This window comes from Triplophysa dalaica, chromosome 11 (genome assembly GCF_015846415.1).
Source record: "Triplophysa dalaica isolate WHDGS20190420 chromosome 11, ASM1584641v1, whole genome shotgun sequence".
Classification (NCBI taxonomy): Eukaryota; Metazoa; Chordata; class Actinopteri; order Cypriniformes; family Nemacheilidae; genus Triplophysa; species Triplophysa dalaica.
Window position 1 is genome coordinate 6125728 of NC_079552.1, and position 26696 is coordinate 6152423.

At 39.2% G+C, this 26696-nt stretch overlaps 2 protein-coding genes across 3 annotated transcripts; both read right to left on the bottom strand.

The window, feature by feature from the left end:
- Nucleotides 1-733: 733 nt before the first annotated feature.
- Nucleotides 734-3633, bottom strand: gpr75 (G protein-coupled receptor 75). Its single transcript, XM_056761396.1, is given in 3 exon segments — nucleotides 734-1355; nucleotides 1358-2851; nucleotides 3442-3633. Coding segments are annotated over 2 exon segments (1659 nt in total). The 5' UTR covers nucleotides 2739-2851; nucleotides 3442-3633; the 3' UTR covers nucleotides 734-1077.
- Nucleotides 3634-4063: 430 nt separating this feature from the next.
- psme4a (proteasome activator subunit 4a) lies at nucleotides 4064-25135 on the bottom strand. 2 transcript variants are annotated; one of them, XM_056760790.1, is made up of 48 exons: nucleotides 24675-25135; nucleotides 23316-23456; nucleotides 23000-23116; nucleotides 22575-22631; nucleotides 21787-21831; nucleotides 20337-20486; nucleotides 19908-19971; nucleotides 19732-19806; nucleotides 19444-19566; nucleotides 19229-19321; nucleotides 17514-17779; nucleotides 17103-17289; nucleotides 16932-17021; nucleotides 16791-16855; nucleotides 16551-16701; nucleotides 16315-16413; nucleotides 16164-16233; nucleotides 16009-16076; nucleotides 15655-15870; nucleotides 14750-14907; nucleotides 14199-14294; nucleotides 13450-13505; nucleotides 13306-13362; nucleotides 13130-13185; nucleotides 12928-13026; nucleotides 12772-12834; nucleotides 12595-12690; nucleotides 12377-12508; nucleotides 12055-12264; nucleotides 11836-11972; nucleotides 11663-11716; nucleotides 11442-11571; nucleotides 11008-11116; nucleotides 10617-10770; nucleotides 10354-10423; nucleotides 9740-9865; nucleotides 9446-9598; nucleotides 9232-9336; nucleotides 9048-9139; nucleotides 8805-8936; nucleotides 8506-8714; nucleotides 8332-8417; nucleotides 8128-8256; nucleotides 7805-7960; nucleotides 6179-6341; nucleotides 5821-5954; nucleotides 5250-5422; nucleotides 4064-5104 (listed from the first exon to the last, which is right to left on the bottom strand). In XM_056760790.1, the coding sequence occupies exons 1-47, from the start codon at nucleotides 24923-24925 to the stop codon at nucleotides 5288-5290; spliced, it is 5625 nt and encodes a 1874-aa protein (XP_056616768.1). In that variant the 5' UTR covers nucleotides 24926-25135; the 3' UTR covers nucleotides 4064-5104; nucleotides 5250-5287. The 2 variants fall into 2 exon arrangements, with proteins under 2 accessions (XP_056616768.1, XP_056616769.1); XM_056760791.1 differs by lacking the exon at nucleotides 22575-22631.
- Between the last annotated feature and the right edge of the window lie 1561 nt (nucleotides 25136-26696).

The window sequence follows — 26696 nt, forward strand, 5'->3', positions numbered from 1 at the left end:
AAACCAGGCTAAAGTACTTAAAAGTTTGATTTCAACCATTAAAGGGAGAGTTCACCCAAAAACAAAAAAATCTCATCATTTACTAACCCTCCTTTTGTTCCAAATCTGTATACATTACTTTGTTCTGATGACCACAGAGAGAGATATTTGGAAGAATGCTTGTAACCAATTAGTTCATGGCCATTCTTGCCTTCCATAGTTCAAAAAATTACAATGGTAGTCAAAAGTGCCCCAGATCTGTTTGTTTTTCTACATTCTTCTTTGACCTCTTTCTTAGGCTTTCAACGGAACAAATACATTTTTTCTTACTCTGGTAGTAAATAGTGGCCATGAACTGTTTGGTAACATTCCTACAAATATCTTTCTCTGTGTTTATCAGAATACCGATTTGGAATAACTCGAGGGTGAGTAAATGAAAACAGAATTTTTATTTTTGGGTAAACTGCTCCTTTAATTTCTCTATAATTTCCTCCTTTGACACAGCATTACTCAGTCAATCTTCGATAGAGTCTTATTGTTTCACAGAGTGTTCTTTACAGATTATGTAGAAACCGTTAAATCACAAAAAAATGACTTTCGCTTGGTTTTCACAGACTGGGTCACACTTTTACCCACACTAGATGGTGCTAGCATTCCTTTACATGGATAAGTTTTGCTCACAGAGAGTGTATAGACCAGCTTGAACGAAAGGTAACATTCATGGTATTAAATAACTGGTCATAAAACAAAGACATGGAACATGGCAAGTTGCACTTGCGAAACATTTAATAAGTTGATATATAAAATGCAGGATGTTTCCACAAATACATTTTCTGAATGAAGAATATTACATGAAAATGTCATGTCAATGTAAAAATAGAACATCCTTCAGTCCAGCAAATGCCAGCGATAACAATTGAAAGAAAAGAAACAGCAACTTCTTTCAACAGTCTGAATCGGATGTCCCCTGGTCAGCTTTTATTTGATATTCAATGATGCACATTGTCCCTTGAGCAAAACACCACAAGCCAAAACTTTAAAGGCTCCCTTTCAGATACAGAGTGAGTAGTATGATGTTTCCCAATGGCGACGGTAAGCTTAGACTGATGGGATGGGAATCTGATGAGCTGAAGTGCTATCAAAGTCCTGCAGCACTTCCTGATGGGTGTGGTAGTGCATAGCCACGTAGCTCTTTGCGAAAGCGGTGGTTTGAGAGTTGACCGGCTGTAGGGTGTTGGGGGAACTTGGTCCTGCCGACGGACTGCTATTGTAGATACTGTAGTAAGGTTCTATTCGTGTATTGATGGGCGTGGATGTGCTAGGGGGACGGGGTTTGCGTCCGGCCGTGATACAGGGGGTAGGCATGCTATCCCGGAGTGACTAGGTCCACAAGCCTGGTCTACCAACCTTCTCTGGGGCTTCGGCGAGAGCATGTAAGCTGAGTTAGTCTCGTGGTGTGAGGACTTGTTCCGATTGACCTCCAGGCTTCCCTTTCCCATGGCATGCAAACGTGTCTTGTGCTTGCAGCACAGGAAGCCCAACGTCAGCCACTGGAGGCAGCAGAGAACACGCCGTCGCAGGCCGGCGCTATTGCGCGAGTATACAAACGGGTTGATGCCGGACTTGAGAAATATGAGGGCGAATCCGCACAGCTCAAACTGGTAGTGGACAAAGCTGCTCTCCGGTGACACCATATCCTGTGCCAATGAAATCCCCAGCGGGAGACAGCAGAGCAGGACGGAGATCACGATCACCACGCATGTCACTACCGCTTTAGAGTCCTTGGCCGTGGCTAGGTTTACAGTGGAGACCAGCTGGCAGCAGGTCGCTCCGGCTGCAGCCCCGGGCACTAGGGGCTGGTTGGTTCTCCTGGTGAAAGAGTGTGTCTGGACGTGCTGAAGTTTATTGTACGTTTGGTTGCGGTAAAGTGAGGGTACTTGCACTGTACACTGCATGCCTTCGAAACCAGCGGCAATGAGTGGCGGATGAGAGACAGGGGGACGTGTCGCATCCACCGTGATAATGGGACACTTCCGCACCTGTGCGTTCTTCCTCAGTGCCTGAGCGATCATAAGGTACGAGATGGACACCACACCAACACAGAAAGCAAAATCTGCAATGTACACATATAACACCACCTTGGCCTTGTTTCCTGTCAGACCAAAATGGGGCAGGCAAGGCCCGGAACTCCTTGGATATGCTCGCAAAGTAACCAAAGCAGCCAGCGTGAAGCTGGTGGTCCATAACAGTGCCGTGAGGGCCAGGGTGCAAGGGAAAGAGGCCGTACGGTTGGGCTGCTGACCCAGAACCATACGGAGTCGATGCAGAGCGATCACCGCCACGGTTTCGAGGGACATAATAATGAAGCCCGAGCTTGTGAGGTGGAAGGCGAAGCAGAAGCCCTTTGACACTCCATCTCCAGCATCTCCTGCGTCCAGAAACAGCACCAGCGCGAACATTGGCGCAGTAACACAGCAAATAAAAAGGTCACAGAAGGACAGGTTGAGGATCATGAAGTCAAAGTTCGTGCGGAATTTACGGAACGCCGGGTCGAAGAAGGACAAGAAAACCACCAGGTTGCCGTAAGAACCGAGGCAGAAGATGAGGACCAACAGGAGGGAGCAGGAGGCAAGGGTGGCTGTGTGAATCAAGGCCCAGCCCCTCGTGGAAGCAGACTGGCTATGGGAGCTGTTGAAGCCCCGAGGTTTCGCGAACTCAGCCAGGTCCAAAGGCCACGCAGTGCTGTTCATGGTACACATGGGGATGTAAAGGGATCACAGCCTCAGAGCTTTTCCCATCATGCCTTTAGGTGACCCAAGATTGAGAGAATGTTTTCATTGTGCAGTTGGTTCATGGTAGAATCTCTGGATTACTGCAAAGACAAAGAGGATGAAGAAATGGTGATCAGTCATACATCAAAAGCAACTGATTATATAAAAAATATGTGACATCATAAAACTAAGTATAAAAACAACGAATTTGACAAGAACAATGAATAATAACAATAGCCTTTAGCTTTCTTGGATTGCATTATAATTTATCTGACACATATTTCAACGCAAAATAAGAAGCTTGTTTCTATCTGTATAAAATACACACATCGTTGTACACCATGTCTCATTCATGCGCGCTCCCGTCGATCCATTTACAATCTATCGATTAAGATGAATTCACGTCTGCTGCAATCGGCACAAAATTTCGGTGATTTCTAATCTCAATCTCTCATCGCTGTTATGAACGATTGTATAACTGCAGGTGAATGTGCGCCGATTATAAATGCCAGAATGCATCCAGCCCCCATCTTAAAAATGATCAGATATCGAAAATCACATTTAAAATAACACGCATAGCTAAAACAAGCGTCCTGAAACATCTAACATATCGCTAAAGCGATGCATATTCGTGCAAATACAACCCAAATGCTCAATTGCATGTTATTGCATAAAAATACATACATCTTACCATGTATCCCGAGCGCGCGCCATTTATCGACGCTGTGTTTTCCATATTTGTATGAATTCCCAAAGTAAGTGACAGTAAAATGCATTCTAGCTACAGAAAGAGTAAACGTTCATATCAAAGCATAAGATGACAGAGAAAAATTGAGTAAATATAATGCGCAGTAGGAGAGTGGGCGCGCCTCACTGGAATCATATTGAAGCCCGTGAATGGAAAGCAAGCGCGTGCCCGTGAAAACAGAACGCTCACTGAGGAAGTAAAGCCTTCAATTTATTTAAATGTACTTACGATACGGTTTATAAACATTTTTAATAATATTCTTTGTGAGATTTCTCTTTATATATATTATCCCAAACAATACAAAATTATAGTTTACAGGCTACGAATATATTCATTTGTAGCTATCTATTTTTTTTGTACAATGTTGTAAAATTGTTAAAGAACACAAAACACCAATGAACACAAGACATTTGTCTTGTTAACATCCAAACACATTACATTTACATTACATTTAGGCATTTTATCCCAAGCCACTTACATTGGTTTATCCTATACATTTTACAAAGGTATTTGCAATCCCCTGGGATCACATAAAAAATATGTGACACATAAAAAAGACAACCAGTCTCTGTAAATTGCACACACTTTATTACAAATCTCATCTCATCTCTTTCAAATATTTGTAAAAGGGATATAAAGAAAAACACTTGATAATTTAATCAAACATCGCATTGCCATCTCAGTAAACAAACATATCTCTTGTGTGGCATTAAAGTTTTAGCCAGGAGACCAATTTTTATTTTGCATTTTTTCCTAGCATGTTTTAAAAATGGCACCTGTTATTGTTGCTTCTGACAGATAGAGCAGCACCTGTGACTGCAGTTCTGTATCACTGCATGCACTTTTCTACCTCAGCAACTACAACAACTTCAAATAAATAAGCAAATAATAAATATCTTTTTGTGACAGCAAACATTATGTACAGAGAAAAAGTTGAAATACAGTAGTAAGAAGGACAAAAAAACATATGGTTTAAAAACCAGTTTTATGTATTATCCATTATGGCGATATTCTTTCTCTATAACCTATACTGCTGAAAATGCAAGAGATCTATGCGAGAGATCTGTATGAGACGGGGAAAACATACAGCATTGGTATACCTTAATGAATAAAGAGAAAACTGTTCAAACGCATTATATTTTTTAGCTCATATGGAACATAAACAAACATTACATGTGCGTATACTTCAAAATAATTACTGCTAAAACTATAACAGTACTAGTATTATAATAATATACAAAGCAGTGCAGAAAACTGCTTCATATTGGACAATCCACAGTAATTCTCTTCTGCAGAAAACACAAACCTGTGCTCTTGTGCAAACACACAAGCAAAAGAAAAGTACAAGTACATAATGCAAGTCAGCGGTACCTGCAATAGGCTCCCCTTAAATATTAAGTGTACCACAATAAAATAAATAAATAAAAGGCTCTAGTTATCATATAACTAGAGGACTGCAGCTACCGCTACATGGGTGCAGTTTTAATTCCTCTCTCCTCCAAAATGTCTCCAAGGCATTCAGTAAACAAAAAAAAAACAGAAAATTCAAGCATTTAAATTAGCTCAGCCTTCCATCACGACCAATACACAGGAGAGTGGCATCATTCTGCAAAAGAGAATAGATTTTTTGTAATGTGTAAATCTGTGAACTGTACTGTTTCTAAAAATAACATTTATTGTCAGCATGCACTGCTAAGCAAACTATTTTAAGACATCAGCATATGCAGACAGTAGACAGCGAAGCGACTCACTACGTTTTTGGAACAGAGCCTGTGTGGATATAACAACCCTAAGCGTAGTAACAGGGGGAGACCAGCAGATCTGTGAGAACCAGCAGCTGGTCATCTGTGAATTTCTGCTTGTGTTCCTGCCAGTTATCATGATGAGTGCGACGGAAATCAGACAGGGTTTTCTTTACTGTCATCTGCAAAAATAGATAAGACATCTTGAAGACATTCTTGACACCTAACAAGTCCTCCCTCGCCATGCACTATATCTGTTCCTTAATCTGCATTATATTAATTTTTCACACATTTGTGCATTCAAAAAAAGTATTACCCCTACGACACTGGCTATTTTTACCAAATCTGTCTCACTTATCTATGTCATGTTACTTAATGCTTCGCAACATAAAGAAGAGGCTTTTCTGTGACCCCTTCAACTCATTCATTGGTCTATACATTTCCGTACAAGTTTATCAAACACACGATTACAAAATTTTATAATCAACATTTAAATACGTATTATTTTTGGATATGAATCCACCGGCCCTACAGACCCCGATTCTCCACATAAAAAACATAAATAAGAGAGAGATTTGACCTCTATGGGCTGTGTGTCATTGAGGTGGGCACTCAAATCCATTAGAATCTGGGGCATCCAGGTGGGCACATCATACGGGCTGGACAGGATGCATGCACTCAGACCTAACACACCTGCATGCCGACGCACCAGATCTACAAACAACAAAAGATCTGGTGAACAATTACACAGTGGGGTCCAAAACTATAAGAATACAATGGAATTATCTGAAATAAGTACAATGTAGTGTTAAAGGGATAATTCACTCAAAAATGAAAATTCTTTAATCATTTATTCACTCTCATGTCATATTAAACCTCTTTCTAAGTGACAATAGGGTGATTAAATGATGACAGAATATTAATTATGGGTGTGTTACCAGCAGAAGGAATGGTGTCCACCACCGAACAGAGTTCTCTTCTCTTGCGCTTGGGCAGGCAGGTCTTGCTCAGGGACTCAATGTGGGCCTGCAGAGGTTCATCAATGCGGAGAAAATAACACTGCAGGAATCCACTTAGAGTGGTGGCAGCCAGCTCTCTCACCTAAAACACATACACACAAACACAGAGAGAGAGATGAGTATAGTATATACAAAAAACCTCCAGACTGAGGCCAAAGGGTCAGACAGTTCCCTTTTCAGTTACCCAAAAGGTAGCGGTGCAGAGCATGTGCAGACGGAGTCTTTTATGTGAGTCCTTAAAATATTAAACACATAGAATCTAAAAAAGTTTAGGAGATTTATGTAATTTATCATAATGGTGCAATCTGCCTCACAACAACATAACAATTATAAAACAACTAGTTCTGTGGACTGTGGGCAAACAAAGAAAATGCTCATTCACGATGCCTGGGATGCCAACAACAACATACTACAAACAACAACAAACAACAACTATAAAATAAATATTATAATTTGATTAAGTAAAGTACAAAACACTGACAACCAATCAAAAAACATTATGAATTTAAAGGGCTCACGCATTTAGGAAACTGCCACACATAATCTTGGACTAAACAATGTTATTGTCTGCTGTTGTGGATGCTAATATAGATTTCGTTCTTTAAAGTAATAAAAAGTCTGTAAATTGGACGTGTGTTGAGCTGAAAAGTATCAAGTTCTTCTTTGTAGGTATATAGACATGCAGGATGGTCTTAAGTTAACTTCCGGTCTGTGTTTGATTACAATATTACAATGTATTAGACATTAATCTACATAAATACTAATTTATTTTAATATACGGTATGTTATATATGAATGAAGTTAGGTTTGGGCTACATAACATTTGTTTATGTTGTTGCCTTTAAAACCGTCTATAGGCACAGATTCGGTGTCTGTTCATTATCTACAATACAATAACAGCTGTGTTGCAGTGTGACAATCTTTCTCCTCTGATCCTTAACCCGAGCACATAGCCACTGTGATGTTCCTATTGGTTGATATTGATCACATGGCCGTCTTCATTACGTCAACACAACTGACAATGAGTCCCGCGCATTACTGAAACTTAATAGCTCATATTAAAAGCTGCCGTTTTCTTTAACTCGTATCCCTGTTCTTTCCCCCCTTTGGCCTCATCTCATTTCCAGTCCTTCCCTCTCTGGAAATCTGAACATCTATCGCCATGGAAACAGAATACTGCTGCAGCTGGGAGTTGCTATGGTAACATAAGAGGGATAGAAGGATGGAGAGCGAGAATAAAGGACAACAAGTCAGTGCTGTATAACTGAAAAGAGAGTATGGAGAGAGAAGTGCAGCTTATATAATTGATTTTTGACACATTTAACCTTCGCAGTTACACATGTGGACATCCAAGTCAATGTAGCTCAGACTTTCCCTTCTTAACGTGGTTCTTACTTGTCATTGTCATGGGTTCTGTTAGGGTCTAACCGTACAATTGTGCGCACAAATGATAACAATTGTGAAGAAGTTCCAAAATGTAAAAACAGAAGCGTGTGTGCACATATCAGGTGTATATCTGACAGTGTGTGTGTGTATTGAAAGAACCTCTAGTTGCTCGTCCTCCAGCAGACGCAGCACAAGCGCTCTTACGTCACTCATGGCGTTGGCATCGCTAAGAAAAGTGAAGAGATTGTAGAACACCATGATCTGCAGGTAAGTGAGAACGGTGTATCGAGCATGCCATGAGCTGCTCCTGGATATCTGAAAGACACAGCGACACCTGCTGGTCAGATCACACCCTTACAATCTTTATTTATGTGAGAAATGACTATGAGTTCAGACCCTTGTGTCCACACAGGTCTACTTTTGATCAGATCACATGAGACTAGTTTAAAATTGGTTCGGTGTGAGATGGTGTATGTTTGAACCTCTTCAAGCAAACTGAGGACTTGCGGGATCTGTTCTGAGTACAGCAACCCCTGCGACATGAGAAACAGACAGGTCTTGGCATCGGTTTTCATCTCGTCATAACTGTCGTCATTCTCCACGGGAGCGATCTATAAAGAGAGAGAGAGGCCATAGGTGAGATAAGACAGCCAAAACAACCGAAATTCTTCAAAAATGTGGCTCACTTTGAAGAGAAGAGGAAGGAGACGCAGCTGTTCTGGGACGACAGAAGAGAAGGAACGTCCAGCGCTGGTCATCAACCACTTCAAAACTAAAACAGAAAATTTGTAAAAATACCCCACAAGCAGCCTTACGCTTGCCTACGCACGCTGTAACTTCTCAAACACCAAGATACACACCTGTTTTGAGTAGCTTGATGGCTTGCGTCCTCTCGTCTTGGTCCCCCTCATCGTTCTCCTCCATCACGTGGTTCTGGATCTCTTCCTCTCCTTCGGTCAGAGGCTTGAGTCGAGCAAGCACGCGCTCTGTGAACTCTCCGATGCGAGGGGACGTGGTCGGCTGAGTGTGCGGCAGGTTCACATCGAGCATAAAGATGTAGGTGAGCACACTGAGAAGAACAAGAGAAAGAACAGATGAATCAGAAGAGAAGGCGGGTGTGATGTTTTTTGTAAAATGAATAGCAAGTTAACGCACATACCTGCCGATGCGTTCACGTACGTTCTTGTAGACCTGAGTGAGTTTGGGCTCTAAGTTCTGCAGTAACCTGTGAAGCAGTTCCGGGACCCTCCACTGCTGCTGAGCGAGACCCCCCTGCAGGACATAAAGACGACTGACACGAGAAAGAGAGAGAGAAATTTGAGAAAAATATAGAAATGCGTTCAATTCTGATGCCCTAATGAACTAAATCCCGGACATTTTGAAGTGTGTGGTGATGTCATACCAGGCATCCACGAATGAGCCTCCTTCTCCGATGACAAGTGATTCCATCAGCATCTCAAACAGCCAGTGAAGCTTTCGTGGGTCTCGGCTTTCCTGCAGAATGCAAGGAATCATAAATTTATCGATTTTTGAAAGAAGTGAACAAATATTCAAGATTTGGGAGCCAAATGAGCATGTTTCCTTACGCAGGCAGTGGCAATGCAGGTGCCCCAGTCAGAATACGTCTCTATGGTGATATTGGAGAGGGCCGTACGGAGAAGTGGACAGAGCAGAGCCCACAGTTTTTCTACCTGTAATACATATACAGAGTTAAGGAGGGTTTAAAAACATTTGCATGTATTCAAAGCATGCATTTAGAATGTCTGTATATGTACAGTGTACATGTATTTGTGTCTTTACCTTGCTGTAGCTCCAGTGTTTGGAGCCCCTGATGAGTCCAGAAATAATCTCAGCTGCACAGCGCTGGGTGCTCTCGTGGGAATCTCCAACCAGTCGCTCCACATGAGGCTTGAGAAGTGGCAGGAACGCATCATCAAAGTTCCGGAAAAGACCCTTTCACAATAACAGACGTTTTTGTGAGATTTCAAGTTTCATATTTTCTTTAAAAAAAAATGTATATTGTAAGAAAAACATACATTAAAAAATGTTCGTTGAATGTAGTGGTGCTACACGTTCAATATTAAAAATTCATACCTTGAAGAGGCAAAATCGACGTGGGCTGAATTTATCGTTCCCCTTCCTGTCCTCCAAAGACAAATACTGGATGAACTGATCTACGAAACGCACATCTGCGAAGTGATCGTATATGATCTGTTCACTCTACAAAACAAAAAATAAGCATGCAAACAATTGGACAAGAAGGTTAGAAGGTCCTGAGAGATATTGGAGGAACAGTGATTGGGTTTAGATGTTAATCCACCCAAAAAAGGGTCCCCATAGACTTCCATAGTAGATATAAAACCATTTATAAGACCATTTTTTGAGTGAACACTTCCTTTTACAGGTTTTAATTTGGGCTGTCCAACAATTAACGTGTTCTTTGCATATTCATTTTGGATTTATAAACACAAAACATACACATTGTATATATATTTAGAAAAATGTGGACGTATTTATTTATATTTTCTAATAATTAACGTTATATATAAACGTCTATTTACATATTTCTACAATATATGGATGTATGTGTATGTGTTTATAAATACAAAATGAATATGAACAGTACACATGCATATATTATGTAAACACAAACGTTTATTCTGGATGCGATAAATCATTTGACACTGCTAGTTTTAATATTTGCCAACCTCATTCATCTCTTCTCTTGTTTTGCTTTGTCTGGGCTGTTCTGCAGAAGGGGCATAAAGCAGCAGCTTCCTACAACAGAAAAATGTTATATTAAAAGAAAAATGACTTTTTTTAGTCATACAGTAGCTTTTAACCTTAAAGTTGCCCTTTTTATCATTATATAATAATAATAAAAATAATATTGTACAATTGGCCTACAAGCTATCAGTTGTTTTTGAATTTAGCTGGTGAACAATTTCTTGACATGTATGTGCGACTATACCGCGGCCATGTGGAATAACCCCAGTGTGTTTTCTCAATAAAGCAACATTCATTCCAGTCCTGCTGGGAGCGTGGCAACCTGCTGCTGTCATACTGCAACCACTGGTTATCAGGCCTGTCTCCTGCCAACAGACTGCCAAGAGCTTTACCATCACCTAGTCAAGAAGAGGAAGCCTTTTAGTACTTATTTAATATAGCGAACCCTAATGCATTAGTCAATATCATTTGACAACTGTCTTTACATTCTAGATTTATGCAGATGTTTTAACTCCAAAGCAACTTCGAGAGCATCCAAGGTATGCACTTGGTCAGTATGTGTGTTCCCTGAGATTAAACCTGTCCCCTTTGCAACACTTAACCATTTCTTAATGTTTGTTTCTTAGTAAACTTACTTGACTGTAGCGAGGATTTAAGCTCTGTTATGTCGTATGGATTTACTGCCACTTTCTTGTTGGGCGTCTTCAGCTGTTTTAGAATTCCACCAACTGCAGATATCGCAACCTGACCAATAAAAAGACCCGGCAGAAATGAAGTGCATGTGACTACTGTACAGTATGTGCAGCTTTCATTTTTTTCCTTAAAGGAACAGTTCACCCAAAAATGAAATTTCCCATTCACTTCTATTGTACGAAAACAAAACCAATGCAAGTGAATGGGTACCATTGCTGTTCGGTTACCAACATTCTTCTAAATATCTGCTTTTATGTTTTGCGAAGAAATAAAGGCCTACAGGTCTGAAATAACTAGAATGTTGTAAGAATCTCTATTTTTAGGTCAACTATCCATTTAAATATAATACTGTCTGACCCCACATTTGACCGCTTACATTGCGAACTAAGATGGAGTCGTGGTTGAGGCTCTGGATGAAGAAGAGGACAGCGGAGGATGGCAGAGGGTGATCGTCTCGCAGCATCAGAGAGAGGAAGCCGATGGCTATCTGCTCGAACTTCCATGGCCTTTAACACAAACAAAAGTCCAGTATAGATCAGCTGTACATTCACCACACACATATGTACACACAGCAGTTATACACACGTGTGGACGTACATGTTTCTGTTGTAGAGACAGTCCAAAAGATCTGCCACTAGCTTTTCATATTTTCTGTAGGAACACAAATACAATAACTTGATCTGGGCAATGTTTTATTTTTGAAAATACTTTTTTATGTCATCCAGTCAGCACGATAAAAGCATTTGGTGTGTCTTTGTGCATGTTCTTACTGCTTTGAGTCTTTGTTTTTATCTTGCTGTCTCCGTTTTCCTTCCACTTCATCCTGTTCAAAAGTGCCACTTGGTGTTGGTTCGGGGTTACTGGACTTTTGTAGCTTAAGAGCAACTTCCACACAACTTTCTGGGATCTGAACACAATTTAACGCAGTGTCAAAACCTATGCATGTCTTCGAAAATGTACTCCGATGTTCCTAGAAGGGCAGAACTCACAGAAATGTCAATGCTGATGGTCTCATACTGCCGGTGGATCTTGTCAGCCAGATCATCAAAGAGTCGCACAATAGAAGATTTCTCAAGAGACATGGAAGGGCTCAGGCCGAAACGCACAATGGCGGGCCACGTCAGAGCAATGCAGTCCCAGTACTGCAGGTTAGCCAGACAGATCCCAGAATGATTCCCTAACAGACAGTACAAGGCACCCTGAAAAACCGGACCAGAGGAAAACAGAGAAAAAATGATGTTTATATTAAATGTCATACAAGTTGTATCATAAAAAATGTTGCGTATCTATTGCAAACTTTATGATGCCTACTTTGAACTGCTGTTGCGTGACATCAGTGCGGTTTGGGTCCAGGTAATTCAGAACAATTGGTATTATGTCTCTACAGCAGAAGTTATAGGTTCCAAAAGCCATGAACAGCACACTTTGAGCTCTACTTCTCACCTGAGGTGCAAGAGAGGCTTTCAAAGATGTTCTGACTGTGAAGCATTTATAAAGCTGTGCCATGTGTTTAAATACATAAATCTTACCTGACTGTATCTGCTGGTGGACAGTGTAAGCAGGTCATTTATCAGATCCTGATGAACTCTTTTGTAGTCACAGCCCTCCACGATCACACATCTCAGCTGAAATTACATTATTAGATTCTCACTACTGTGAACCGATTGATTAAAAACTGGTTTGGATTGAATGTTGGTAACAGTTACCTCATGTTGCAGCATGACTCGGTCTATGAGCAGAGCTCTGATGTGCTGTTTACTTCCATGAAGCTGAAGAGAGAAAGAAATGAAGAATGATTCAGTCCTGTTACCAGAGAAGCCAGCAACAGACAGTAAATCTGTGTTGTTCTTAGAGATCCTCACCCTGTTCTCCATGGACTTCTTGACCAGGCTAAAACTCTTCCAGCGGGAGTCAAACTCGTGTTTGTGGGTACCTTTAAAGCGAAGGAGGTCGCTTATTATCTAAAGAAAAAAAACACAATGTATTAGTGGCAATTTTATTAAAAAACAATAATGAATACAATAAGACGTTATGAAGTTAACTTGACAATGTTGTTTTTTGTACCTTTATAATAGAGAAAAGGGATTTAGTGTCATCTTCTGAGTGCTCTAGTGTGTGATCTGAGGAGATAGAACATATAACATTGGGAGTTTTTTTTTTTATATTTAAGTTTACAAATGAAATGAAACGGTCCATGTTGCTTTATACAGAATATAGGACTTCAGCGAGAAGACACTTACGCAGTAAAGGTCTGATTGTCTTTAAGATTTCTTCTCTGTAGTTTTCTTTAGATAGATCTGCCAAAGAATCAATTATTACTGGCCCATTACAAAACAATGTAGCTTCACATAGGAAATTCACACAAGGAGGAAGGGTTCTCTTACCATAATCTACTCCAGTATACACATTCGTCTCGAACAACTGAACCATACTGTTGATCCTGAAATAAATCATTACATAGTTAAAATCATAATTCCGATTTTTTTAACAACCTACAATATATTATGTCTAAGATAACTAACGAAAAATGAAGAAAAAACGTTTTGCATTCTTATCTTATTTAACACAAGTATACAAATTCTATCATCATCCTCAAATTGTTTGAAATTTTTAATACATTTTTTAAATATTTTTGGTAATCTAAGTACTTTTTATTAAATCTTTTTGCTTTGATGACAGCATCACTAAACATACACGATAATCAAAAACGGCAATGTTAAAACGTATTAGCAGGTTTAAATAACAAAAAAAACATATTTGGACCTCAAAGGGACCTGCTAGTACAATATTAAAATTACATTTTATTTATCTTATTTCTGGGCAGCTTGTTTCCATGACCATAACGCCACAGCAGGTGCTGTATACTAGTTATTGCACACTGTTGTCTTATTTGCAATGCATAAAATATATTATGTTTATTTATTTACATTTACATCAAGCATTTGGCAAACGCTTTTATTCAAAGCGACTTACACTGCATTATACTATACATTTGTTTCTAAGTATATGCAATCCCTGGGATCAAACCCATGACATTGGCGTTGACAGCCCCATGCTCTAACCCCTAAGTCACAGCGCATTTGTAGTTTATTTGTTTTTGTAGTTTCATTTCTAATTTCTTTGTGAGACTCACAGTTCTGGCACTGGTTCTCCATGCAGTAGAGGCATAAGGCTGCCTGCTCCCAGAACACAATGATGAATTATTGTAAGACTCTGTAAAACATCATCCCTAAACAGACAATACAAACAATAACTATGGCATTTTGACAGTCACATTTACATTTGTGAATCAATATTTTAAACATGAACCATGAAAGAAACCAAATACTGTGTTAAACCAATCTACTGTACAATATTATAACCAGGGTTGCCAGATCTGCGTGACAAAAATAGCCCAACCAAAACTAAAGAAAGTATCTACATACCTAAATACATATTTTACAGACCTTGTTAGGTTTCACACACAATTTCTTCTTTAAGACTATTATATAGAAGGGACCATAAACAGAGTCTGTATACATACTGTTATAACTTATTCTTACTTTAAAAACAACATAAAAACTAAGCAGCGGCAGCTGTTTTAAAGTCTTATTTTTTTATGCGGAAAAAACACAGTCTTGGCAACCCTGATTATCAAGATGCATTTCTTTAATAGAGTAAAACAATGTGAATCTGATATCTAACCTGCTGATCTCCTGCTCTCCCCGTGTGTGCTTCTGCAGACGCTGGAGTTCAGGCTTTAGCAGCAAATCCAACAGGTAGAAGACAAACTGCTTTTCCTCTGCACTGGGCACGTGCCACTGGATGTCCAGATTCCTCAGGTCTCCAGGTCGACCCCAGTCCTGACAGAGAGAGGACAACCAGTAAAATCTTAGCCTCGGGTCAATCAGGGTCAACAAACTGTGTTAACAGTGATATAATACGCAGCCAGCAAGTGATCTCAGAAAAGATGGAGAGGATAACCTAACCTAACTAATCCATTTAGCCAATCATCTCCTCCGCTTCAGAGAGATATGATAGGATAAGGGTAAAGCTGGTCTCAAGAGCACAACCAATCTTATTTACTGTATCTATATATTCAAACTGGGACTTAGCATTCACTTCATAAAAATGACCATAGACTAAGACACTTTATTTAGCCCGTGATATCATAAAATCATTTTATATGTCCAGTATGTAACTGTCCCTAGACGGACAAACTGCTCTAAACAGTGCATTTTGTAACTATATTATCTTTCAAGGCAAAGAAGCTAAACTGTGATGACATCTTAGTTCTGTGTCAGCCACCGTAGTGCTTTAAAAGTGAGGGGTGGAGTGAGCAATTGGTTGCAATTCCCAGCCTCACCACCAGATGCTGCAAAATTTCAAACACGGGACCTCTAAAGATCGCGTATCACAGTCAGTTTCTGCCAATCTCAATGTTTTGTCTACTGATGAAAACTGAATGTACGATGGTAAATCAGGCATTATTGGGAACTCTATGCATTCTGACTATAAATAAGCAAGCGATACGGCATCATATTGCATTTTATTCTGATGCATGAGTCACTGTAAGTGTCAGTGGCTAAATCATTATTTGCCTCTCTGACCTTGATTGGCAGGTATTTGTCCGTATGCTGATGGAAGCCGCCGGGCACGCTGCAGTACTCTTTGGGAAAAATGATGGACACGGAGCGCAGGATGTGATAAAGCAGCTTACAGGCCTGACTGTAGCCCTGCTTACATTTCAAGTGTAAAGTCAACTGCAGTATCTGCACCAGCTGAGATCTGTAGAGTAAGACCTTATCACCATCCAAACGGGTCACCTGCGAGAGAGAGAGAGAGACAGAGAGAGAGTGTGTTTAATAAACAGATTTCAATATATTTCTATATTTACTTTCTAGATTTATTGGTTATAAACTTTAAGAAACAGATTTCTAGCAGGACTGTGCTTGCGAACTGACCTCAGACAACAGCTGAAGGTTCCACATGAGTTCTTTATCCAGCTCATCCACATTTAACACCTCTTCATCTATGAAAACATGACATGTAAACAAGAAACTGACACGGCAATGAATCACAGACGCTAACATGCAATCACGCAGATGGAATCGCTTACTTGCTGCGATTTGTAGTATGGCATTACAGCAATGAGGCACAAAGAGCTTCAAAGCCTCAGCTGGATGACACTGAAAGGAGAATGATCATTTGACAAGGTTTCGAGTGACTATAAGCTGTGGATTTCTATGAGTTGAGCTCAGGACACTGACCTTGGCTGCAGCTCGGCACATGTCGGCCACCATCCGCCCGGCCACGTGAGTCTCAAATATGTTTGTTGTGGCAAAGTTGAAGACCTTCTCCATAGCCACCTGTAAAAACATCAACTTACAGTCACATGTGGACATGGAGATATTATTTTTAAAGTCACCATGACATCATTTTTCATTCTTTGGACCACAGCCTAGGTATGGAAATGTGTGGACCTGTAAGTTTGTGTGTGTGTTACCTGGAATATTTCCATAGAGCACTGTGTGAGAATAGTGCTAAATGTGGACGACAGGCCCAACTCCACCAAACTCTCCAGATGAGTCATTTTCTCGGTCTCCGTCTCCTCCCGGGTCTGTTCCAGTGTACTGCTGTCAATCAGCGCGAAACACCTACACACACATAAACAAAAAAAGGACATAAGGAACAAGAGAGACACATGCGTACTCATACAACTGCGTCATCACCCAGAGCTTTATACCGGTCAATGAACTGAAGAACAAAATCCTCGAACTCGGCAGAGGCTGAACACAGCTCCTTTTCCACCTGCATAAAGAGAATTAAGGGCATCAGTCTGTTAAATGATGCGTAAAACTAAATAGAAACAACGTGAAAAGCTCACCTGTGTGAGGTCATCTCTGGTCTGTATGGCAGCTGAACAGTCGATCAATGGCACAAGAGTAACAAAGGTTGCTATGAACTGGAATGTGATCTAAAAAAATGAAAGAACACGATACATTTATTAAATCATGGTCGCTGGAATCTGCAACATGTCTACCCGTCAAACTCTCACCATGCACTTGCTGAAGTCATTGGGGTCGACCCCAGGCAGAGCCCTCATGAGGAGTGGCAGCATGTGTGTGGGTCCCTCTGGAAACCTCTGGCCCCCGGCCACCAGGCACCGCGCCACACCGATCATACAGCTGAGAGTGGCGGTAAGCTGGTGAGGCTCAGTGAGGGTCTCCATGGCGGGATACGTCCTTCAAACAGAAAAAGACAGAAAAGACATCCCTGCTCAGTTCAGTGTGAGTTCAGTTTATGTCGATGTAATGGATTTTATGAGAAAGTCATCGAGATAATGCTGCGACCTTTTTTTGTCCGAGGCCAAAATGATGACAATTCACAGAGGAGCACACATGTTAAACTATTTACAAAAGTAGTCGAAGACATTTTAGTATGTGCTTCAACTGAACAAAAAACGTACTTCTCTAGCACTGGAGGAATGACTAGCTCGGGTCGGAGCAGGGCGAGGTTCTGCAGGGCCTGGGCGGCATCCAGACTGCCGGTTTTGCTGAACATGGCCAGTAGGACGGGCTGCGTCACGCTTTCCACAAAGTCGGTGATGTCTTGCTCGCTGAGAAGGTGGCTCTCGGGAACGGGGGTCAGCCATGTGGGTGTGCGGAAACGTTCTCGATGCAGACGCTTCACCACGCTGGCAGGCAAACGCTGCAACAGCTTCATGAGTTTCATCTGGTCAAAAGAACATTTGTAAAACACAATGTATTTATTTTATTTTCATTTATTTATATATATATTTTTTTAAAACAATTATTTATATATTTAGTTTATACATATATATATTTTTTACTAATTAGCAATAACAGACCAGTTCAGTTAATAATACATCCTGTCAAATGGCTCTTTTAAGTAAAGGGCGGGTATTTTATTCCATATTGAGCGTTGATGATTTCTCTCATTATCACTGGGAAACAGATTAAAAAAACATTAAAGTGAAAGTTCCCCCAAAGATGAAAATTCTGTCATCATTTACACACCCTCTTGTCATTTTAAACCTGTACGAGTTTCTTTCTTGTTGACCGAACAGTGATGGCAGGCATTCACTTGCATTGGTTTTGTGTCCATACAATAGAAGTCAATGGCTTCCACCGCTGTTCGAATATCAACATTCTGCAAAATTTCTTCTCTTGTGTTCTGCAGAAGAAAGAAAGTTATACAGGTTTGAAATGACAAGAGGGTGAGTAAATGATGACAGAATTATAATTTTTGGGTGAATCCCTATAATACACAAACGTCTGTAATGTGTAAAAATAAATCTCACAATTATAGACAAAAGACAAATGTGTTATTGAGCCCTGAAACTAATTGAAGCATGAAGTCATTGTTCTTGTATTGTGCTTCAATTGTCAAAACACCATTGCAAGTGCCATATGATCAAAAAGGCCTTTATTGGACAAATCTCTGCTTGCAATTTCTTTCTGATTACCAGTTTAAAAATGAATCTTCTAACCGAGTGTGGTTCAGTCGTCACATTCCTCTTTCCAATAAGAGTTTTTGTACTCTGTGATGCCACCACACAATTCATCTAATTCAAGGGAAGAACACTTTCTGCGGCTTCTAAAAACAAATCAGATGTTCCGTAGTCTGGCTGTGTCTCATGACAAAAGGGCCCGGAGGGGGACACAAAGTAACGGCAACAATTTGAAAACAATAAAAGGGTTTCAAAGGATTTAGTGTATTTGAAATGGAGATCTAGAGGTCTCCCTCAGACAATACACACAGGCATCCCTGAAAAGACAAACTGTCCCGTGGTCCATGAGGAAATGTTTCTAGAAAAAGAATGGCATGCGTTGTTGATAGCAGCCATGTTTCAAATAGACACAGCTGCAGGATAGTGTCTGAGGTTCCCATTCTGGGAGGGATTAAAGTCTGGAATAAAGGGATTCACTTTAACATAGTTCCTTTAAAAATGCATCTGAATTGATCAATGACTGACATTTGGCATTATCTCATATCTTAGCAAGATATGGTTCGCCATGTTTTCCCTCAAACCTGTGTCTTATTTTTATACTATAGAATCATATTCAAATTGTGTAAATGCCAGTTAAAAACATTAAAACAAATATTTTAAAATCAAGTAGCTATGATGTGAGTTCATGAGTTATCTGTGGAGTGACTCACCAGCCAGCGGCCGTTGTTAGAGGGATGGAAAAATGAGGCGATACTGTTGAAAAGGCCACTGAGCTGTGTCTGGGTCTGCTTGCTAGGTCCTCCCTAAAATACAAACACATTTATATCCACACTGAGATGAACACACAAAGAAAATACGATTTTTTGAAGATTTTTAATAAATATGATTCTCTGGCTTCAGAGAAGATGATTCATATTACACTGACCAGCATGGCAGAAATCCAAATGACCACATGACTGATGTCATAAGCATTTGTCAGATATCTAGAAACCAGCATCTGACTAGATCCTACAGGAAGATTCAGACTTCTCAGGATCCTTGTGAAGATCTGAAAATATAAGAAACAATAAATACGATTCTCCTACAAAAACTCAATCAGATATGAATTAAAGGACAAATGGTGTACCCGAAACCACAAGTCTACTATATAGACCAGGAGTTGCAGGCAGTGCAGTGATGCCTTTATAAGATGATGGTAAAGTAACTATATTACCTTTGGTATATAAGGGTCCCAATCAATATAGCCAATGTTGTCATTTGCCAGTCGTGCAAAAAGACTGACAAGATGCTGAAATAGACAAATTAGAGTTATTTAGTAATAAAATTACATTATAGATATGCAAAAAATCCACAGTTAACATTGCTGACAAGAAAGGCAGATATACTTACCACTTCCCAACTGGGAAGGTTCTGCATAGACACCCAAAGGGTTATAAAATCATCAAACCAAAGTCTGTGAAAACACCACATATTGATAATTTATTTCTATATAGCACATATTGCACAGTAAATATTCATTTTAACTTAAAGGACTATTAAGTAATTATGAAACATTTTGTGTATCCTATATTTAGGACTTTTAAATGGTTTCATATAAGAAATCATTAACAAAATAAGCAAATGATTTTTCACTATTCTGTATAAAAACAAATCCTATATACATTTTTTTTCCTTAAATTCTATTTTACTACATATCATAAACAACCTGACTGTCGTATTTAACAAGTAAATCTAGTATACTGTACAAATGAAGTGGACTGATTTTGAGAGGTAAAGCATAATGAAAGTGTGTCACAGTAACATTCAGGAAGTACTCACTTGAAGCCCTTATCATGTAGCTCTGGGGGAAGTGTTGTGGGCAGGAAAAGCTCAAAATACCCCATCGCCTTCAGCATGGTCACGTCAAAAGGACACATCAGAGGTCTCCACTCCTCTAGCATCTCCTGCGTGGCATATTCTGGGAAATATCTGTATACAGACACACAAAAAAACTCATTATTTCTTATTTATGACCTAAAATGCTACACACAGATTTAAAAAAAATATCAACTTTGTGAATGAGAGAAATATTAATCTGTAAAATTAAATACAAAAATGACTTGTATTTGAATGTTAAATGCTGTACAAGTTAACACCCATTAACTGGATAACAGGTTAATGTGCTTTTGTAAAAAGATTACAGCCCGTCGGTCAACGCTAACATTAAACATTTAGTATTAAATGGTCTTAACCCAATTACAACACTCAGCCGTTGGCAGATATCTTATTGTCCTTACTGACCTCATGTCTAGGTCGGGATAGTACTGATCCTGGGTCAATGCTGTGTCCCAGAGACCGGAAACTCCCAAATGTCAAATCAATAGAGCTTTAAATAGGATTAAAAGGCTCAGGAGAACAACGTGGGAGGCTATCAAACGCTCAACACTTAGATCTTATCCACAGTAGTGCGTTTTCATTTGAAAACTGATATTTTTCTCTCTAATTTGGCCTTTTATTCACAACGAGACTGCGTTTTTGTCAATGAAAACTGAGCTTTTCGAAAATGCCCTATAAAGTGGATACATTTGAAACTGCCATTTTCGCAGTGTAGTGTGGATGAGGAAAACAGGTTTCACTTTTGCAGCTTTATAGTTTTGTGTTACCTGCTTGACAGAAATGACACCGGTTGAGAGGTTTTACTCATGCGCAGTACATGGAAGTAAGCGTTTTCAGACGTTTCAGTGTGGATGGGCAGCGTTTGGGAAACGCTAGAAAACGCTAAGTGTGGACGAAGAGCGTTTTGAAAACGAAAGACTCTGTCTTCAAATGAAAACGCACTGGTGTAGACAAAGACTTGGTCTAATGTTCGAAAATGTTTGTCTAAACATTTGTTTGTAGATATTTGTTTTTCTTCCTTTTTCGTCAGTTCTTGTCACCATTGGTAATTTACAGACGAAAAATGTACCACTATCTGCACTGCCACCTTTTTTATCCATAAGATTTACATTTATGCATTTGGTAGACGCTTTAATCCAAATCAATTCACATTGCAATATACTATACATCAGTTTTCTTTTGAGTATGTGCATCCCTGGGACTGAACCCATGACCTTGGCGTTGCTAGCACCATGCTCTAACCACTGAGCTACAGGAAAGCTGATCCAAAATCTGTTTATTCCCTGTCACTTTACAATGACATTTGTATTAAATTTTATAATTAAATTTAATTAAGTTTTGGTACACTTGTAACTGATTTTGTAATGCATAAAAAAATAAAGAATGTACTCACGGCCTGCAGATCTTGATTAAGGCCTTTAAAACTGCTTCCACTGAGCTGGAAATGAAAGACAAGATACAAAGTAACAAACATGACATATAATAGTAGAAATCCAAAATTTGCATTTTTTAACTGCCACACAATAGATTAGTGCTATCAGACCCCTTCATGCATTGAGATATTATAAAACCCATATTAATGCCAACAAGGCAAACACTTGTGAGGCCAGATACAGTGGGGAACCTTTGATTTATTTAATGTATATCTGGTTAGCTGTTAAATGATGGACCTAGCTGGCCAAAAAAAACCTTGTTAATTCTGCCCTTCAAAGAACATTCACTCGCATGACAGCCCACATATACCACAACTCACACTACAAACAAATGTTACAAGCCTTTGAGCGTCACCATAAAACTGCAGATATGTGACACCCAGACAGAGCCTGTTTTGAAATAAGCCAAAGGAATCTTTCACCTCCGGGCACTCAGACAGAGAAATTAATGTGACCCTCACCAGGGTTTCACTGTTGCAACCCATGTAGAGGGAACAAGGACACTGGAGTATCAGATGTCCACATTGAAGTGCATGGGGAAAACTGATGCTACAAACAGACAAAACACTCTGGAACAATGCACAATACATGCAAATTGTTGAATGTTGTGAAAGCAGATGAATGGCGCAAACAACCTTGTTTGTCCAACAGCCTTTAAGTGTCACATGCATACTTTTTTTGTTAAAGGTGCACAAACAAAAGACAATTGAGTGTGCCATATATTAAGATAAGATTGCTTTTTCCTTACCACCTCTGAGCAAGTTTAACGATAATGTGCTTAGAGGAAGAACGTGGCCGCAGAGAACTGAACATGAGAGGAGAAAAAACACAAGCACACTACTGAGCAAATATTTATTTTTTGATGCTCAACATCAGCACCAATTGTATGTGTATTCACAGAACTAAGGTTGAGGATTTCACAGGCAAGAAACTAAGAAGAACGCCTGGATAGAAATGACTTCAATTAAAATATGTGTTATATAAAAATATGTTACAAAAGCTTATGTGTTGTTAATAAGCCTGTTTGATCCTGTAGACATACAAGTATTTGACATTAAAGTAAGCGTAAACAACCTCTGCAGAGATACCTAACTTTAAATAATGATTGAAGATACTTTTTTGCAGTTTATACACTTTCTTTGCTTCAAGTTCGACATTGAAAATTCTACATACCTGGGAAACCAGTTCAGGCCAAGATGCTCTGTCTTTGAGTACAGGATCCTGTCATGTAGCTCATATAAGGGTCGCCATGGTAATTCCAAGTCATCTCGTGAAAGTAGCTCTTTCTTCCTAAAGCCAAACAGATCAGTAATTCTTAACAGGTTTGGCTTCTGCTTACATCAGACTTTGCAATAACAAATCATAAAAAGCACATTGTAATGTATTGCAAAAGCCAAACAAATATGCAACATTATTCACTATACACAAGCTGAACAGGAAAACAGTGTTTTGATGTTATCAGAAGGGGACTAAAGGAAGTCATTCTTACTTAAGGAGGGTGATGAGGAGACGGGCGAAGCTCTGCATCAAACTGATCTCCAGTTTGGGGATGGTGACCAGCTCGTAAAGCAGTTTGATAAAGAGCACATGGTCCTCTTTGCTGAACTTTCTTCCATATAATCGCAAGTATCTGAGAGACAATTTTCTTATTTTAGTATGACAATTATATCAACTTGATTCTAAAAAGTGTGTCCCCTTTTACAAACATTAGTTGCGGGTCAAATTGTATTATTAGTGCAAATATGTTAGATGATTGTGACACAACGTTTTACGAGTTGCGACTTAAAAGAACGTGATTGACTTCTTTTGAGTAAATCACTTTAATTACAAGATTTAAGTCAAGCTGTTAAAACAAAAGGGAAGTTGAAAAGGAAATTGACTCATGGTTGTCCTCAAAGCTGACACCATAGTTTCTATACACAGGCTGGCAAAGCCAGTGTCTTGCCGAAAGGGTTTATTGTGATGTCTCAATGAAGAAAGCCATGTCCTAAACATAAGGACACACAGACCACTGCCAACACAAACACTGAGGCCATGACAACTCCAAATAGGGCAGTGGCGTGAAATCAGGGTTATAAAGAAGAAAGAATACCTGGAGTTGTACGGTATGAACATTTCAATACCTTTCATTTTCAGTTGTCAGTGTCAGATGCAAGGTGACAGATTTTCTGGCCTTAGGTGACGTAATACTTCTGACTACACAGCAATCGGTGTCTCATATAAGTGTTCATGTTTGTTTACTGTGTTGACAGATTCTTGTATTGCGTCTCAAAGAGTCACACGCAGTCTGACATCTGACTGATTATGCTAGAGATCTTTAAATAGCATCCAATATGGAAAACATGTCAAGTCATTTTGCAATCGCTGAAAAATATAGGCCAAAAATAAACAATAACTGCATCTTTGATAACGACCTGTTCATAAAGACACAATTTTGTTGACTGTACAGTATTTATATCAAAAATAGGCTATCATAATTAAATGGTACATACCAAACAACAAGGTAAAGCATGACTTTAGATTAAAATAGTCACGTAAAACAGTCATTCAATGTTGCTTGACACAGGGACTATACATAGATCTGCATTAGGAACGTCATATTTTTCATTTATTTACATTTTGATTAATGTATATAAAATAAGATTATAATATTAAAATGGCATATTAAGAAAGACATTTTTGCTTACGACCTTGCAACAAAATGTCAGGCAGACAAAAGTACAAATGATAAATAAAATAATCAAGATATAATAAAATATGAAATAAATATTACATATCTATTATATATATATATATATATATATGGAGAGAGAAAATAATAGGATATCATTTTAATAAAAATACTTACGTGGAAAGTTTCCTCGTCCAGAATAAAACACCTGGCCATATCTCTCTGAGCTGAACCGCTCGGCCGAGGTTCCCTTTAATCTGTGCCAAAAATTCATTAGACTGTTCGTCTAATTTGTCCTTGTAAGGTAGAAGTCGGTTGTAAACAATATCTTTTTGAGGAACAAACCCTAATGATTCTGATGCTTCTTTTTTCATATTACAGTCGCCCAAATCTGGCTCCTCCGCAGCGATTAGATTAGAGATAGTCATTAATAATAATAGATTTAAACTGAGACAAGTATATAACACACTATAAAACTTCAAAATGTCAGCAGAGCATTGATGTCGCGTTTCTAAACTCTCTACCAAAATGTTGTCTGATATTAAGTGAGCCGCTTACTGTTATGCATTGTATTCTATACGAGCGCTTCATGTATCGTTTCCACTCAGATCGCCAACCAAACATGCTCACATGCTATAACTCCGCCCTCCTCGCGTTTAATGACGTCACTTCCGCATGACGCGGTACGTCCAGGAGCAGGTAACGTTAACTGGAGAAATAAATCAATACGGAAAAGGCTAAATACATGATTATAGTACGTGTACATTTATCTTAGTAAATGACCATAAAATTAACCATTCGATGTTTCAAAAATCATTGGCCTAAATGCACCGAGATTTGTGAGCAGTTTACATTTATTTATTTATTTATTTTGATGAATGATTCAGGAATGTTCTTAGTCTCTGGTGATTGCGCAGCCATTATGATATTTTTAGTGACATGTTTCAAAATGATTACTCAAGAGATTATTCATTACTCAACAGTCCCGTCCAAGAGATCTGTAAACAAGGGTCTCAAAAAGTCCCTCTAAAGGTCAGCAGCACGTTCATAAGGAGGCCTGTGCCCACGTGACTGGTTTGTACATTTTGATCTGACGTTACAATATAAACTTCACCAGATTTTTTCCATCACAAAGAGTGAGAAAACAGGAAAGGTGTTTGTAATACAAGTTAAAAATAGAGTGACCGTTTTACCCGTGTAACGTGCCAGAAAATAACTATGTTCAAGCTTTTTTCTCTGGAGGTGCAAGCTTATAATTTTATCTTTACATTGACTCTAATGATTAGATAAAATATGTTTCCCAGTAGAGGTCAGTATTGCACAGATGATCTTCTGGCCTCTGTAAACACTGGAAATAAGTGGTTTCCCTTGACAGTGTTTTGCAGGATTGTTGAGTTCATTCATCTGCAACCAGTGATGGTTTTCATTTGTTGTCCTCTGATTTACTGACCTAGTGTGCTATTGCTAGGCTGTTTTATGTATCACACGTAACTGCAGATAAAACCACATTTTTCTCTTAAATTTGTTTGCAGGCCAAAATACACAATCTAAAAATATGAATTATTTATTGTTGATAATAGTAGCACCCACGAAACGTACAGTGCAGACTGTGAACTCGTGTGTTCTTTGAAAGTATTTTTCAAACTCTTATTGTATTATTATAAACTCGGTTGATCTGAAAACACATCTCTTCCGTCAACACCTGACGGATCAGTTCTGAATTCTATCTCTTTTCTAAAAAGCTTTTTGTTGTCCTTATGTTGTTCCTATTGTTTCCAATGTTTATCTCTGTAAGTGGCTTAGGATAAAAGCATCTGCTAAATGACTAAAGGTAAATGTATTTGATAACAGATCGTGGCTATTGCATATTAGCTGTTGATATAAAATAATATAAAGATTAATATGTAAAATGATGCAGATTTTGTTTATTTAATTTCCTTCAGATTTTGGATTCATTCAGCTTACGTCTCGGAACATAAAAGATGTTTAATGCTTAAATGGCAACATCAGACAGCGGGGGACTCACAAAAAATTGCATCTAGCAGTAGGTTGTGTAAAACTGTGGTTTTGTCACAGTGGGAGGTCTGGCTCCCATGCTGTGAAGGCAAACGCTCCCATCGCTTGTATCAAGGGTTTTGGCATGCCACGCCATAAGAGAACTAATTTACAAATGTCCATGCAGTTCTGTTCTTGTCCAAG